The 17579-nt window shown below is 41.5% G+C and overlaps 1 protein-coding gene across 2 annotated transcripts in view; it reads right to left on the bottom strand.

Annotated features, from left to right (window-relative positions):
- Nucleotides 1-17126, bottom strand: part of PIWIL3 (piwi like RNA-mediated gene silencing 3) — a 40613-nt gene extending 23487 nt beyond the window's left edge. For both annotated transcript variants that reach the window (XM_007975202.3, XM_038006314.2), the window contains exons 1-11: nucleotides 17025-17126; nucleotides 14198-14309; nucleotides 12235-12366; nucleotides 10916-11130; nucleotides 10221-10342; nucleotides 9216-9296; nucleotides 8429-8632; nucleotides 5549-5660; nucleotides 4272-4398; nucleotides 3976-4093; nucleotides 3467-3581 (exon numbers count right to left, since the gene is read on the bottom strand). In XM_007975202.3, coding sequence (XP_007973393.3) covers nucleotides 3467-3581; nucleotides 3976-4093; nucleotides 4272-4398; nucleotides 5549-5660; nucleotides 8429-8632; nucleotides 9216-9296; nucleotides 10221-10342; nucleotides 10916-11130; nucleotides 12235-12366; nucleotides 14198-14309; nucleotides 17025-17126 — 1440 coding nt within the window. The remainder of the gene's footprint in view (nucleotides 1-3466; nucleotides 3582-3975; nucleotides 4094-4271; nucleotides 4399-5548; nucleotides 5661-8428; nucleotides 8633-9215; nucleotides 9297-10220; nucleotides 10343-10915; nucleotides 11131-12234; nucleotides 12367-14197; nucleotides 14310-17024) is intronic.
- Between the last annotated feature and the right edge of the window lie 453 nt (nucleotides 17127-17579).

Below are 17579 nucleotides of genomic sequence, written 5' to 3'. Positions count from 1 at the left end.
CCAATATTGCAGAAATGTAAAGGATCACTCCTGGCTACTATGAGCAACTGTATGTCAGTAAATTGGAAAATCCAGAAGAAATGGAAAAATCCCTAGACATATACAACCTACCAAGATCAAACCATAAAGAAATTCAAAACCTGAACAGACCAATAACAAGTAATAAGATCAAAGACATAATAAGTCTCCCAAAGAAAAGCCCAGGACCTGATGACTTCACTGCTGAATTCTGCAGAACATTTAAAGAACTAATACCAATCCTACTCCTATGTAGAAAAATAGAGGAGGGAATGCTTCCACGTCATTTCATGAAGTATTGCTGAAACCAAAGACACATCAAAAAAAGAAAACTACAGGCCAATAGCCCCGATGAACACAGATACAAAAAATCCTCAACAAAATACTAGCAAACCAAATTTACTAACACACTAAAAATGTTCATCATGACCAAGTGGGATTTATTCCAGGGATTCAAGGATGGTTCTATGTAGGCAAATCAATGCGATACATCCACAGAATGAAGGACAAACTCATATGATCATTTCAACTGATGCTGAGCAGCATTTATTAAAATTCAGTATCTCTTCATGATTAAAAACTCTCAAAAACGGTATAGAATGAACATATTTCAACATAATAAAAGCCATATACATCAGACCCGCAGCTAGTATCATACTAAATGGGAAAAAACTGAAAGCCTTTTCTCCAAGATCTGGAGCACAACAAGGATGCCCCGTCACCATTGTTATTCAACATAGTACTGAAGTCCTAGAGCCATCAGACAAAAGATTAAGGTAATTCAAATTGCAAAGATATGATCTTATATTTGGAAAAATCTAAAGACTCAAAAAAAAACACACACATAGAACTGATAAATTTAGTAAAGTTGCAGGATACAAAAATCAACATACAAAATCAGTAGCATTTCTACGTGCTAACAGTGAACAATCTGAAAAGGAATCCCATTTACAATAGATACAAATAAAATACCTAGGAATTAACCTAACCAAATTAGTGAAAGAGCTCTACAATGAAAACTACAAAACACTGATGCAAGAAATTGAAGAAGCCACACACAAAAATGAAGGTATTCCATGTTCATGAATTAGAAGAATCAATATCATTAAGATGACCATACTATCCAAAGCAATCCCTATCAAAATACCAAGGACATTCTTTATAGAAACAAAAACTACCCTAAAACTTATTTTAAAACCAAAAGACCCAGAATTGCATAAGCTATCCTAAGCAAAAAGAACAAAACTGGGAGAATCACATTACCTGACTTCAAATTATACTACAGAGCTATAGTAACCAAAATGGCCTGGTACTGGCATAAAAACAGACATATAGACCGGTGGATCAGAAATAGAGAACCCAAAAATAAATCCATACATGTAATGTGAACTCATTTTTGACAAAGGAGCCAAGAACATACACTGGGGAAAGGACAGTCTCTTCTGTATATCCATATGCAGAAGAATGAAACTAGATCCCTGTTTCTCACCATATGTTAAGAAAATTAAAATGGCTTGAAGACATAAATCTAAGACCTCAAACTATGAAACCACTACAAGAAAACATTGGGGAAACTCTCCAGGACATTAGAGTGAGCAAAGATTTCTTGAGCAATACCGCACAAGCACAGGCAACTAAAGCAAAAACGGATACATGCGATCACATCAAGTTAAAAAGCTTCTATGTAGCAAAGGAAACAAAGTAAAGAGACAAATCCCAGAATGGGAGAAAATATTTGCAAACTACCTGTCTGACAAGGGATTAATGACCAAAATCTAAGGAAAGCAAATGACTTTATAGGGGAAAAATAATCCAATTAAGAAAGGACAAAAGATTTGAATAGACATTTCTGAAGACATACAAATAGCCAACAGGCATATTAAAAAGTGCTGATATCAATGATCAGAGAAATGCAAATCAAAACTACAATGAGGTATCATCTCGCCCCAGTTAAAATGGCTTTTATGCAGGACACGCAATCACAAATGTTGGTAAGGATGTGGAGAAAAGGGAGCCCTCATATGCAGTTGGTGGAAATGTCAATTACTATAACCACTGTGGAGAACAGTTTGGAGGTTCCTCAAAACACTAAAAACAGAGCTAACATGTGATCCAGCAATCCTACTCTTAGGCATATAGCCAAAATAAAGGAAATTAGGATATTGAAGAGATATCTGTACTTCCATGTTTATTGCAGCACTGTTCACAATAATCCAGATTTGGAAGCAACCTAAATGTCTAACGGATAAATGGATAAGGAAAATGTGATACATATACACAATGGAGTACTCTTGAGCCACAAAAAACAATGAGACCCTGTCATTTGCAACAAGGCTGGAACTGGAGGTCATTGTGTTAAATGGAATTAGCCAGGCACAGAAAAATGAACTTTGCATGTTCTCACTTATTTGTGGGATCTAAAAAAATCAAAAAATTAAAATGGCTAGAATTGATCACGCCTGTAATCCCAGCACTTAGGGAGGCCGAGGCGGGCGGATCACGAGATCAGGAGATCGAGACCATCCTGGCTAACATGGTTAAACCCTGTCTCTACTAAAAATACAAAAAATTAGCCGGGCGTGGTGGTGGGCACCTGTAGTCCCAGCTTCTAGGGAGGCTGAGGCAGGAGAATGGCGTGAACCCGGGAGGCGGAGCTGGCAGTGAGCCGAGATCACACCACTGCACTCCAGCAAGGGTGACAGAGCGAGATTCTGTCTCCAAAAAAAAAAAAAAAAATCAAAAACAATTGAACTCATGGAGATAGAGTAGGATGGTTACAGAGTCTGGGAAGGGTAGTGGGAGGTTGGAGGGGAACGTGGGGATGGTTAATGGGTACAAAAAAATAGAAGAAATGAGGAAGACCTAGTATCTGCTAGTACAAAAGGGTGACTAAAGTCAAAAATAATTTAATTGTGCATTTTAAAATAACTAAAGGAATATAATTGGATTGTTTGTAACACGAAGGACAAATGCTTGAGGGGACAAATATCCCATTTTATCTGATGCGATTATGTACTGCATGCCTGTATCAAAATACCACATGTAACCCATACATATACATACCTACTGTGTACCCACAAAAACTGAAAGATAACAAAATTTAAGTAAAGTTTTTTTGTGTGTGTGGTTTTTTTTTTTGTTTTTGTTTTTTTAACATAGGTTAGTGAATTACTTTGATTCTAGGTACTTGACTCTTCAGGATATATTTGAAAAATGGATCTTCCAAATGCCATGAGCAAATGTCCAGAATATTAATTAGATACACATAATACAGAGCTATGTACCAAGCACCTTACATGCATTCTAAGTGTTTCTTATTCTGTCAATATAGAAAATATGAGCGGTCTAAAAAGGGAACAGCAATTGTAGTCATTACTGAGACTCAGTTCCTTTTTGCATTCCTCTTCATTTGACCAACCATGACATGATGATTTTGAAACTGTCTTACCATTCTTCTGCCTTGCACGATGTTTGCATTTTTCAAAACTCTTCCTGAGACGGACAAAAAGTTGGTATCAAATTTCAGATCCCAGAGTTGAAGTAAGTCTCGCACTTTTTTATTACTGAAAATTAAAATATCGCCAAGATGATCAAACCAAGTAAGGTAACCAAAAGCAGTTAGCCATTTGTGCAAGGCAATTTCCTTCTATTCCAAGGTTCACGATCACTTGTCCGCAGCATTGAGATGCGGCAGTACCTTCCCCGAAACTCTGACATCTTGTTTTTGTTCTCATGTTCATAAAGGTACATAGAGCCTTTCGATTTCATTCTTCCCCCCCTAGCCTCCTAACTGCAATGACAGAAAAACTAGAGTCGTGTCCCAGCAACAACAAAATTCTTCCCATTGTCACTTGCTAATAGAAGAAACTGAGATGCCAGGGTTGAGGTGCCATCAGCTTCATTGCAACACTATGGCACATGCACACACAAACACTCAGCCAGAAAAGCAGCACTTACTCTTGTACAGTATTGATGAATTCTTTTAATGTATGATGCCTTCTTCTCGGACTCAGTCTTGTATGTTTAGCCAATTCTTTCATAGTGCTATAATCTTTACGTATTTCATCTGTTAGACCTTTAAAAACAAATCCAAAAGATACAGCTGAACAAGCATGAATTTGCGTGAGGACTAAATTAAAATAGCTGGAGGAACCTACTACCTTACCAAGGAGACACACTTCGAATTCCCTGAAAAGCCTGCACTAAGTCATAGTTATACCTGACTTTAAAGAGGGACTGTAAGCCATCAGTACCTGTCATGGAGCACAGCTGAGGAATCAGCAGGATAGGTTCACGTTGTGTACCCGTTAGGCCCTTTTTCCATCTGCCCTGGCTGACCAAAAGTGGCTGTTTCTTCACAGTGACAATTTCTTTATGTTGCTGCTCAACAAACAAGAGACCAGCATGACCACCAGTGAAGCCTTAGAAACATCACACACACACAGGTTCACAAGTGCATATGTGAGACTACAAATGAAGGGCCACAGGCGTGCTGGTGATATAGCTTCCCCAAGTTTAATAGTGTACTATGAATACTCTCAAAATTATCTTACCTTTGATATGCCAGGGATCTTTTCTTGTGAGCATATTTGGCCAAAGACAGGACTCCCACAAAACATGACACTGGAATCGTCAAGCTACTCTAACATTGTATATGAGAGTGGGTGAGACAGAATCTGTAGTTCTCACCAGGCTTGCCTTGAAAACTCCCAAAGCATACTGAAAACTGTCAAGAGGACAGTTTAAAGAAGGGCTGTAAGCCATCAGTACCTGTCATGTAGCACAACTGAGGAATCAGCAGGATAGGTTCACGTTGTGTACCCACAAATGCCATGAGCAAGTGTCCAGAATATTAATCAGCTAGACATAATACAGAGCTTACTATGTGCCAAGCACCTTACATGCATTGTTGATGTTTCTTATTCTCTCAATATAGAAAGAATGAGCAGTCTGGAAAGGAAACAGCAATCGTAGTCATTACTGAGACTCAGTTCTTTTTTGCATTACTCTTTGTTTCACCCAATTTGGGAGGCCGAGGCGGATGGATCACCTGAGGTCAGGGCCAGTCTGACCGATATGGTGAAACCCCATCTCTACTAAAAATACAAAAATTAGCCGGGTGTGGTGGCAGGTGCCTGTAGTCCCAGCTACTTGGGAGGCTGAGGCAGGAAAATTGCTTGAACCTGGGAGTTAGAGGCAGCAGTGAGCAGAGATCATGCCACTGCACTCCAGCCTGGGAGACGGAATGAGATAACAACTCAAAAAATAAAAAATAAAGAGTATGATAGTAGCCTCTTTTAAGACTGGAAGAAGGGAAAGAAGGGGTCACACTGGCACCATTCCAGTTATGTGACATTATCCTCTATACAAGGCACTTGGATGCGTGGATAATAGATCAGTCAAGCTATAATCCTCTAAAAGGAAAATACGTATGTTTATATGACAAATATGTTCAAGTATCTAAATAAGACAAACTGATATACATGAAGGTTTCCAATTTAAATATACTTAAAGAAATACAGTTTCATACCTGCCTGTAGTAGTCTATATAGGTGATTTTGCTGCCATCTGATCTGTTAAATGTGTCTTCAGGATTCTGCTTCCAATCAATATCATCCACTCTGTAGGTTTTGTTATTGTATCTGTGAAATAATTACAATATGGTATCATTTCCGACTTATTCATTGCATGGAACCATCCACACAGGAAATAAGACTTGTTTTTTTGAGACAGAGTCTCACTCTGTTGCCCAGGCTGCAGCGCAGTGGCATGATCTTGGATCACTACAAGCTCCGCCTCCCGGGTTCACGCCATTCTCCTGCCTCAGTCTCCTGAGTAGCTGGGACTACAGGAGCATGCCACCACGCCCAGCTAATTTTTTGTATTTTTAGTAGGGATGGGGTTTCACTGTGTTGGCCAAGATGGTCTCGATCTCCTGACCTTGTGATCCGCCCACCTTGGCCTCCCAAAGTGCTGGGATTACGGGTATGAGCCACCACGCCCGGCCGAAAATAAGACATTTTTAATCCTGCAAGGAATTGCAGGATGTATTAGATTTACTATGATGTAATTCACATACTGCACAACTCACCCACCTGAGCATACGATCACCTGTTTTTTTCTATAGCCAGAGTTGTACAATCATCAAGACAAAGAAGAAACATAAGCAGTCACTTCCCATTTTAGCCTAATCCACCAGCCTTCAGGCAACCACTAGTCTACTTCCTGTCTCAACACATTTGCTCATTCATTTCATATAAACTGAGTCACACAACGTGTGTTCTTTCCCGACTGGCTTCTTTCACTTAGCACCATGTTTAAGGTTCGTCCACGCTGAAGTCTTAGCACTTAATTCCTTTTCATTTCCAAATAGTATTCTATTGTATGATATCCCACCTTTTGTTTATCCATTCACCAGCTGGACATCATGGTTGTTATGTACTTTTGGTTACCATAAGGTTACGAACATTTGTGTGCCAATTTTAGTAAACATGTTCTCATTTCTCTTGTGTATTTAAGTAGGAATAAAATTACTGGTTCATATGGTGATGATATAGGAGTTAAAAAGGAATTTAGGTGGTTAGTAAAAGTTCTCGGTGGAATTTTCTCTTAAGCAGCCCCCAAACCATTTATTTTCTAACAAAAAGCAGCCTGAAAACTCAAGCTGCAAGCATAGGTAAGCAAGCTGGAAGCTTGCATAGTTGAATGTCAGCAGTTATGCCAGAAGCCAGTATATCCAACGTGGAGGTTCTCTTCCCTTCTCCTTGTTGCCACGTGTGCAGGTGTTATGGTGCCAGCCAGATGGAGACCACACCTACATTAAAGATTAGAGTGGGATAGCCAGCCTCTTTGCAGGCTATGTAAATAGCACACTTGGTCCAGCCAATCCTCTGGGCCCTATGTAAATCAGACACCACCTCCCCAAGCCCCTCTGTGAAACCAACTGCATCCCTCTGCAAAGGGGGAGACCCATTTGGAATGCCCCTCCCCCTGCAAGGGGGGGATTTTCTCTTCTTTAACCTACTCAGCTTTCTGCTCCTAAACCCACACCTCCTGCGTCTGCATCTTTGCTTTCCTTAGTGTGAGACAACAAACCTAGTAAATTTCCTCAAGCAAGGCCACTTCAGTAATGCACATCTTTAGCATTTTAAGAAAGTGCCAGACTGTTTTCCAAAGAAGCCATACCATTTAATATTCCTACAAGCAGCATACTAGGGTTGCTTCTGATCTTTCCACATCCTTGCCAACACTTGTCAACATCTGTCTAATTTTAACCATCGTAGTGGGTATGAAATGATATCTCATTGTGGTTTTCACTTGCATTTCCATGATGGCTACTGATGTTGAACACTTTCATGCATTGGCCACTTGCACATTTTGTTTAAAGAAATATATCTGGAGAAGTATCTAATCAAATATTTTGTCCATTTAAAAAAGTATGTTGTCTCCCGATTAAGTATTGTTTGTTATTCTAGATATAGTTTACTTATGTGATTTGCAAACGTTTTCCCCACTTTTTCCAGTTGTGTTTTCACAATTTTGATAGTATAGTTTAAGTTTTTAATTTGGTGAAGCCCAGTATATGTTTCTTTTGTTATCACTTCTGCTTTGAGTGGCTTATCTAAGTTTTTGCCCAGCTCAAAATCAAAAAGATTCAGTCCTACATTTTCTAAGAATGTTACGCTTTTAGTTCTTAAATCTAGATCCACTGAGTTGGTTTTTGAATTAAATTGGAATTGTGTGAACTGCATGAGGAAGAAGCAGGTGGATATTCAGTTGTCCCAGCAACATGATTGAAAAGATTATTCTTTCCTCTTTTGAATTGCACTGACATACTTGTCAGAAGTCAACTAAGTGGAGGGTTAACCTTCTGGACTTTATTTCATTGGTCTCCGTCTATCGTTAGGTCAACATCACACTGTCTTGATTACTAGAGCTTTCTGGTAAGTTTTAAAATTGAGAAGTGCGAGTCCTCCAGTTGTGTCCATGTAAGATTGTGTTGGCTAACTAACTGGTTCTTTAAATCCATTCTCTCATCAATTTAAGATTTCCGTTGTAGAAAGTTTTAAAACTTCCTTCAGATGGGAAATGGCTGATGGATTATAACTAAGCACTGGTTTTTAAACTAGCTAAATGCCTACAACAAAGGAAAGAAATTCAGAAACAGCTTATATGCAAGGTAGTGTTCAGAACAAATGGACTGGCATTAGGGATTACAAGAGAGTGAGGTCTACAACTGACACATTCTTCTCCCAAGTTGTATAACCAGAGGAGAGACGTGACCAGTTGTTCTTGCCATTTAAACTCCTGAACTTCAACATTTAGTGATCAGAAAACTATAGGACCATCTCTTGGGAGGGGGTAGGGGGGAGTTCAAGTGATTGGATAGGTTTTTAAAAGACAGACTTACTTTGTCAGAACAATTGATCCAATTAATTTATTAGTTACTTCCTCTCGGATGTTTCCTGTCTGGGCCTCGGCAGATGTTCTCTTTATGAAATCATAAGCAGTTTCTATTCGGAGCAGTTTGTGGCTCACGTCAGCACAGAGGGTGATGCCGTTTTCGTATTGAAGAATAGAAGTCACATAACCAAGCCAGATTTCCAAACTGGTACTAGAATAAATTACATGAGAGTATTAAGTCCGAGCTCTTCACATAAAGTCAAGGGCTTCTGGGCCTAAGCTCTGGGTCTAAAAATCGGTACTTAAGAGTCAGTTTTAAGTATTTGTTCTTAGTCTTTTGAAGGACTTTCAGATAAACATTTGTTGGATGTGCTATTTATACCATTTTTGTTAAACTATTTTTTATCACCCACAGGCTTAAAGTATTACATCCATATTTATCTGTAACATAACTTACATGTAATATATACATATACCAGTGAGTAATATAGAGAGATATAGTTGCTATGGTTGAAGATATTTTCAAAGACAAATTACCCATTTTGGATGATTGTTTAGGCTTAACAATGTGTATGCAACAACTGAATACCTCAAGGTTTATATTTATCATGCTCAGATTTTTAAAGTGACTCTTACTTTGAGTTGACATGATACTAAATTGTTCATGGTTAGTGGATAGCATTTAAAAGGCCATCACTTTTAAGGCATACCACTTCAAATGTGAAATGAATAACTTTCTCAAAAAATCCTATGCTGAAGTCTGCAGAATATGAAATTTTCTACTTTATACAAACCCATGACGGTACAACTGAATTGCCTTCTTTTTGGTATAATAGTTGCGACCAACTTGCTCAAAATCCAGCAGCTTGAAAGTTCTAGAAATGGAAAGAATAGACTTTGTTGAAAGTAGCAGGTACATCATTAAGCATTTGGTAAGACACATAAGGGAAAGAAAAAAATCTGCCCGTGACTGTTTATATTATCAATGCACACAAAGTACCTGATAACTAAGTTACATTATGAGGTGGATATTAAGGTTCATTTAACCTCAGTTGTTCCGTCTCCTTATAAACACAATATTATAGAAAGGTTATCAAAATGTTCTTCATTCTCAAAACTGAACTAAGGCCTCTTTTTCAAACTGTGCCTTTTTTTTGAGACACAGTCTTGCTCTGTCACCCAGGCTGGAGTGCAGTGGCACAATCTCTGCTCACTGCAACCTCCACCTCCTGGGACCAAGTGATCCTCCTGCCTCAGCCTCCCGAGTAGCTTCCTCTCGGAAGCACCTGCCACCATGCCTGGCTAATTTTTGTATTTTTAGTAGCGGCAGGGTTTCACCATGTTGGCCAGGCTGGTCTAGGACTCCTGACCTCAAATGATCCACCTGCCTCAGCCTCCCAAAGTGCTGGGATTACAGGCGTGAGCCACCATGCCCGGCCTCAAACTCTGCCTTTCAAATTTTACCTTTCAATATTTAGTCATTGTAGTGACCACAGAATAAAACATGTATATCCTACAGAGACATACACAGATGTGCATAGCTGATGTCTATTACTCTTTCTAGGCAGGTATGAGACAAAGAGCAGGGATAGGCCAGGAGGAGAACATTGAGGATAAGCCATGAACTTGCATATGCTAGTTGAGACTCAAGTATCATTTCGTCTCCAAGACCCTTCACTCTCTTAATACACGAGGACTATGAAGAACACAAAGTGCTGGAAGCAAATAGCCGTGTTCCACACCACTACACAGTGAAACAACCGAATGAATAGCAAAGAAACTCAACCCCGGTTACACACCTTCTAAAGAGAATGTTGTAATAGCGTAGGCAATCTGGCGACGTGGGCCTGATTTCTTTGGAAAACTCAACTGTAATCTTCACCAATTTTTTGTCTTTGGTCATGCTCAACCATTCCACTCTCTGAGATTAAAAACAAAAAGTCCAGATATTCTTCCAAAAAACTCAGCTTCACTGCACGGCAAATCACCATGTCACCTGGCTATCCAACACACATCGTGATGGAGCCGTCTTTCCCACAGAAGTACGTGCATGTAGAAAACATGAGTCGCAAGAGTGAAGAGTTGGAATTAAATACTTAAGTTGAAATATTTCACTTAAGCTCCTGAAATTTAATTGTTCAGTTAATATAGAAATTTATAGAAGAAAATAAGTTCTCTAATTTTTTTTTCTGCTAGGAGTGAGGGGCTGAAGTTTCGAAGGAAACAAATAGAATTTTTTTTAAAAAAGTATCTAAAACTTTGTCAGCATTTGTGAGCCACGTTGTGCTATTAAATTTCATTTAAGCGTTAAAATCAGAAGCATTATTGAATATCAGTGATAACCAAACATGGCACGCAGGTTTCACTACAAGTCATATGGGCAAGAGACCTTTGGGGCGTCTCAACAAACAACTGCACAAAAATAGGTATTTTATTATAATAAAGTAAAAACAAGAGAAAGAACACAGGAAAATGTGAAATAACATTACTTAACCCGCTCTTTTAGTGGCCGAGATAACAATAAAGAGTTTCCATCAAATATATGGCACTCTCCAAATTTCCTTCTATGTTGATCAAGTAAAATTGTACGGAGATTTCCATCTTCTATATCTGGTCTGTAGTCAACGTTGTATTTATATGCAACCCACTGAGGACGAGAGATCACTCGGAAGTGGTTGGCGAGTAGCTGCACCACTGTACCCTCTGAACCTGAAAAATTGAGCCATGTGACTATAAAGAAACAGACTGATTGGGCCCAAACAGTTTGGACACTACAATATTAAAAGCCAAAGTTAGGGCTGGGCACTGTGGCTCACGCCTATAATCCCAACACTCAGAGGCCGAGGCAGGGGGATCGTCTGAGATTAGGAGTTCCAGACCAGTCTGGCCAACATGGTGACCCTGTCTCTATTAAAAATACAAAAAATTAGCTGGACACAGTGGCGGGTGCCTATAATCCAAGCTTCGCGGGAGGCTGAGGCAGGAGAATCACTGAACCCAGGAGGCAGAGATCACACCATTGACCTCCAGCCTGGGCAAGAAGAGCTAAACTCATCTCAAAAAAAAAAAAAAAAAAAAAAAAAAAAAAAAAAAAAAAAAGCCAAAGTTAGGTCAGACAAGGAAATAAATAACATTTGTAATGTACCTGATGTCCAGAATGCCTATCAATTTCAGTGAGCCCTTATGCAACCATACATTTAGGAAGTTTAATATATTGAACAATAGATTAAAAATTAGAACATTCGTGGTTTACAAAAGGAGAAAAAGTGCCACCTTATGTAATTAAAAAAAAAAAGTCTCAGCACAGACCAGGGCATGGTGGCTTACACCTATAATCCTAGCCCTTTGGGAGGCCCAGGTGAGAGGATGGGTTGGGCCAGGAGTTCCAGACCAGCCTGGGCCAGGTGGGAGGCACCTCTACTTACAGTGATGACAGAAAGCTTTCCAGAATTTATTAAACAAAGCTTTTATCAAAAGTTTAAAATGGGCCAGGTGTGGTGGCTCATTCCTGTAATCTCAGCAGTTTGGAAGGCCCAGGTGAGAGGATGGCTTGGGCCAGTAGTTCTAGATCAGCAAGACCCTGTCTCTGCAAAATTAAAAAATATATACGTCTATTTGGGCATGGTGGTGCCCACCTGTAGTCCCAGCTACTCGAGGTGGGAGGAACAGCTGAGCCCAGGAGTTCAAGGCTAAAGTGAACATCACTGTACTCCAGCCTGGGCGACACAGCAAGACCTTGTCTCTCAACGAAAAAGAAAAAAAAAAAGTTAAAAACTAACAGCTCCATAAACATTGAGTTCTAGGCAAACATACCTGTTTTTGAGTCTTTAACATGCGTCATATATCGCCTGGTGTTCACCACCAGGTCCTGAAAAACTCCACCAATCCTCCTCTCCTGCAAGGGCGCTGTATGCAACCCAGCCTCAGGTCCAGGTTCCTTCACTCCTGCGTAAATGTAAATGCCAGAAGTTTAAACAATAAAAAGGGAAGAATAGAAAAGCCAGTATTAACACCCAGCATAAGTTTGTTGGAGGTTAAAAAGATGCCACCCAAGGTTCCAAAACACCTTTCGGTGACGTGTTGCCACAAAAGCGTAACCTTACCCAGAAACCTTTCCCAAGGAGTCCCCAGTTCACATCCGTGGTTGCCCCAGCACTTTGTTCATTCCTGCTACATATTTGCCCCATTTCTTTGTGTATTTGTTCATGGTCCAAGATTCTAGAAACCTTGGTTCTGACTCTGTCTCTAAGCCTATCTCCTGGCACTACACTGCCCCCTAGTGGGCATCATAAAATGCCAAATAAGCCAATCATTTAAAAAATCTACAAAACTGGCTTTTAATACAAAACTGATCTATCCTTTTTATTAAGAGCAACTAGGAAAGGATCACACTATTTTAACTTCCATTCTAAGGTTCATATTGATGTAGGTATTCTGCAAAGTTAACATTTAAATGACAGCACAATGCAGACTTTCAGTGACAAGAGAGGCACCCTGAAGGAATATGCACACATTGTTGTAAATCCTGTACCCCTGAATGGCCAGGACGTCTGTGCCTCGGGTTACAACAATGGTTTTCCTCAAAATTTTACTTCTGGAGGCTATTTTTTAGTTTATGATGATCTTACAAAGTAAGTGTCTCCATTTCTATGACAGACTAACTATATTTTACACATAAAATTTGAAACAATTTTATCAAACTCCCAACTAGTTCCTGACACATCCAGCAATCAAATTCATCATATTAAAATGTCAGCAAAAGAAAACAGGCTATCCTAGCTTGGCACCTTGGCACTCGCTACAAACCATGTACTTTTATTTTTCGAGACTGAATCTCACTCTGTCACCCAGGCTGGAGTGCAGTGGCACCATCTCAGCTCACTGGAACCTCTGCCTCCTGGGTTCAAGGGATTCTCCTGCCTCAGCCTCCTGAGTAGTTGGGATTACAGGAACGTGCTACCATGCCTGGTTAGCTTGTCTATTTTTAATAGAGATGGGATTTTGCCTGTTGGCCAGGCTGGTCTCAAACTTCTGGCCTCAAGTGATCCACCCACCTGGGCCGCCCAAAGTGCCGGTGTGAGCCGCCACGCTCAGTCCATGTAATTTATACATACTATTTAATAACAACCCTTCAGATGGGATCTGATTATTAAAAATATGTGTTTTAATTTTATGTATTCAAATATATAAGCTCATTTTATAGGTTCTGGATTTTGTTTTGGTTTAATATTTATCTATAATACAATTTCTTAGTGTTTCAAGTTTTGACTCATCACAAGCTATTTTGCTATAGAAAGCAAAGTGGAGAATCCAGACTAAAGTTGAATCACATTAGCCAAATCCTAAGCAAATGACAATATCTGAGCCTGTGTGCATGAGCACTTGTATAAATGAGGATAACCTGTCAGCCTGCAATGTAGGTAACAAGTTCAACCTGTTAATGCCACAATTTAAAAAGGCAAGTAAATGGTGTTCTTAGAATTCCATTAAGTTAACTGAGTTATCATCTGCAAATGTGTCATCTAAATTTGAAAAGCAATTATGTTGATCTGGCCAATAAACAGTGACTTCCATTTCTCTTCCACAAGACATAGGTAAAGAAAACACCATCAGATAATTCACTGCACGAAGAAAGACAGTTGCAAGCTGCACACACGTCCCATCCCACCAAACCTCACAGGGGTCCCGAGGCTCTGTCTAGAACCTTCTACCGCTGTGGTTGCCCTTCACACATGAAGCATCCCCTGCCCCTCATGTCCTCCTTGCCTCCTTTCACCTTGAGACTGTGCTGCTCCTCCTTCTGCTCCTCTTGGCTGCAGAGGTCTAACCACTGGGACTTCCTCCCGCAGTGGCCAGGGCGTCCGCTGCAACTGAGTGGGCTCCTGGATCTGCATGTTTTTGGAAATAGAAATAATGAGCAGTACCCCACTGTGTTCATTCTCCCTCCAAATGGCACTCTCAGGGCACAAGGCAAAGGAACTTCCTCTGCAAAGCTCACATTCCAGTGACAGAAACTAAGTTGTAATAAGCAACATACATAGTACCTTGTGTGGTAATTGCTAAGGAAACAAACAAAAAAAGAGAACAAAACCAACCGAGGAGAAAAATTATTGGGAAGGTGGGGTGTGAAGGGGCAGGTTTCACTAGCTGATGAGGGCAAAGGAGGGCCTCAGTGAGAAAGTGACATTGAACCCAAGACTTGGAGGTGCTGAGTGAATTAGCAAAGTTACCCAAGCCAGAGGTGAAGGAAAAAGAGCAGAGTTCTGCAGCTGGGAATGTTCAAGGAAGAATGAGGCGGCCAGTATGGCTGGAAGAAGGAAAGGGAGGGAGACGTCAGTGAGATGAAGGGAAGGTCATTTTAAGGAAATTGCTTCTGACTGATAAAATGAGAGCTATGACAGAGGCCAGGTGCAGTGGTTCACACCTGTAATCCCAGCACTTTGGGAGGATGAGGTGGGCGGATCACCTGAGGTCGGGAGTCCAAGACCAGCCTGGCCAACATGGAGAAACCCCATCTCTACTAAAAATACAAAATTAACTGGGCATGGTGGTGCATGGTAATCCCAGCTACTCGGGAGGCTGAGGCAGGAGAATCACTTGAACCCGGGAGGCAGAGGTTGCAGTGAGCTGAGATCACACCATTGCACTCCAGCCTGGGCAACAAGAGCGAAACTCTGTCTTTAAAAAAAAAAAAAAAATAGGCAGCTGTGACAGGATGCCAGGCAGAGGAATGACATGAACTGATTTGTCAGGTTTGGTGTTGGGAACAGGCTGAGTGAGAGACAAGGAAATAGCAAGGGATGTAAGCTGTTTGGGCCAGAAGGCAGGGATAGGGGTGGTGAGAAATTGTCTGATACTGGATTAGTTTTTGAGAAAAAACATTAGAGGCCAGGCACAGTGACTCACGCCTGTAATCCCAGCACTTTGGGAGGCCAAGGCAGGTGGATCACGAGGTCAGGAGATTGAGACCATCCTGGCTAACAACGGTGAAACCCCGTCTCTACTAAAAATACAAAAAATTAGCCGGGCATGGTGACAGGCGCCTGTAGTCCCAGCTACTTGGGAGGCTGAAGCAGGAGAATGGCGTGAACCCAGGAGGCGGAGCTTGCAGTGAGCTGAAATCGTGCCACTGAACTCCAACCTGGATGACAGAGCGAGACTCCATCTCAAACAAAAAAAAAAGAAAAAAAAAAAGTTTTGGAGAGAAAAATCCTGTGGTTGTTTTTGAGAAGGGCTTGAGGTCATGGAGACAGGATGAAACCATAGACTTTTGGCCTGAACAAACAGAAGAACGGAAGTCCTTCTGATGAGGTGGATATGGCATGATAGGGCGGGTTGGGAGTGTGAGGTGTCCGTGGACACCCTTGGGGGTGCTGGGAGGTGCAGGAGGGGTTCTGGCCAAGGAGATAAATATGGGGATCTGTCCACACACCAGATAGCATTTTGACACTGGATAACTTCACCAAGGGAGTGAGAATATGGAAAAAAGTGAGGCTCAAGGGCTGGGTCTTGGCAATATCAAGAGGCCATAGAGAACTCCACAAAGGAGAGCAAGTACGGGTGGTCAGTGATGAAGGAGGTAACCTAAACGCCAAGCAGAGGGAGTTGATCAGGAGAAAAGAGGTCACAAATGTGCCGAGGAAATGTGAAGGGGCAAGTCTGCGGAGGGCTGCCCTGTGAATCTGGCAGAGTGGAAGGGCCCAGGGAAGGTTTCCTGATGAGTGGGAGTGAACTCAGTGAGTCTGTAGACGATGGGAATGATTTAGGAGAACACACCTGCTGACTTGGGAGACAGAAAGGAAAGTTGCAGGAGACATGCCCTAGACAGAGAACTGGCTAAGGGGCTAAGTAGAGAGATTTGCTTTAGGTAGGAACAAAGATGGTGCCCTAGGATCTCTGGTGAGGGGTTGGACTATGGCTCATGAGTGAGGAGACGAGACGGGGAGCCACTGACACTCTCATTAGATGCTTTATCTCAGTGATGCAGAAGTTGATGTTGAAAACTGAGAATTAGGACCAGGAGGAGGAATTGAGGTTGGAGGGCTTAGGAGAAGGAGAGAGGAGCAACAATCACACCACAGAATAAGTGGACCTGGAGGGTGTCATGCTGCTTCCATACAATAGGGTCGCCCTGGAGGTGGTCAGGTGGGGCCCCTCAGTGCCACTATGGATCCTATTGTGTGAATGCAAAGTGGATATGCAGTAAGAGAAGACAAAACAGAGCAGGCATAACAAGTTTTCAACACGACTGGAAATTCTGTCTAACTCAGGCTGTGCCAGGACATTCAGGAAGTTGCTCATTCTGGGTCACTTCCAAAGAGGAGACACTGGCTGAAGCCAAGAGATCTAGAAACCTTTGCATCCACTTTTGGCTGAAAGTCAGTCTGCTTGCACATGTGAAAATGTGAGAAGGAAGCAGTAGAGAGTACATTCGAGTAAAGCCTCCCCATGCTGCCATCTATAGAGCCTGACTTATGAACTTTTATTAGTCCTCACTTAGCACTATACCTGAACTAGCTTGGCTCAACCACCAATTCTATGTTCTTTTCAGTACAGGCACGTATCTCTTGCAGAAAGAAAACAATGAACATTACAGGGCTCACTGTAGCTGATCCAGGTGCTCCGGGTCCCCCAGATGCCTCTTGTTGGTAGCTCTCCCTGCGGCGGGCTCTGCCTCGGGCGCGAGTCCTGGCCCTACCAGGCATTGTGGTCCTGAAGGTGATGACTCTGAAGAACACAGTTATATTAGACATCTCTGTGGAGTTGCCTGGTGTCTTACTCTTTTCAGTGTTGCTGCAACAGAATATCTGAGGCTGGGTAATTTATAAAGGAAGAGGTGTGTTTGGCTCATCATTCTGGTGGCTGGAAAGTCCAAGACTGGGCAGCCCATCTGGTGAGGGTCTCATGCTGCTTCAACTCATGGTAGAAAGCAAAAGTGGGGAAGAGGTGTGGACAAAGACCACATGGCAAGAAGTGAAACAAGAAAAACTGAGGAAGTTGGACCCTAACAACCAGCTCAGGCAGGCACTAATCCAACTCACCTCCAAGGCAGGGAATTAACCTGTTCATAAGGATTCCACCCCCAGGACCCACACCCCTCCCAGTAGGCCCCACTTTCCAATGCTGCCACATTGGGGATCAAATTTCAGCCTGAGTTT

This window comes from Chlorocebus sabaeus, chromosome 19 (assembly GCF_047675955.1).
Source record: "Chlorocebus sabaeus isolate Y175 chromosome 19, mChlSab1.0.hap1, whole genome shotgun sequence".
NCBI lineage: Eukaryota > Metazoa > Chordata > Mammalia > Primates > Cercopithecidae > Chlorocebus > Chlorocebus sabaeus.
The sequence above is the reverse complement of the archived record's forward strand: the minus strand, read 5'-3'. Positions and strand labels throughout refer to the sequence as shown.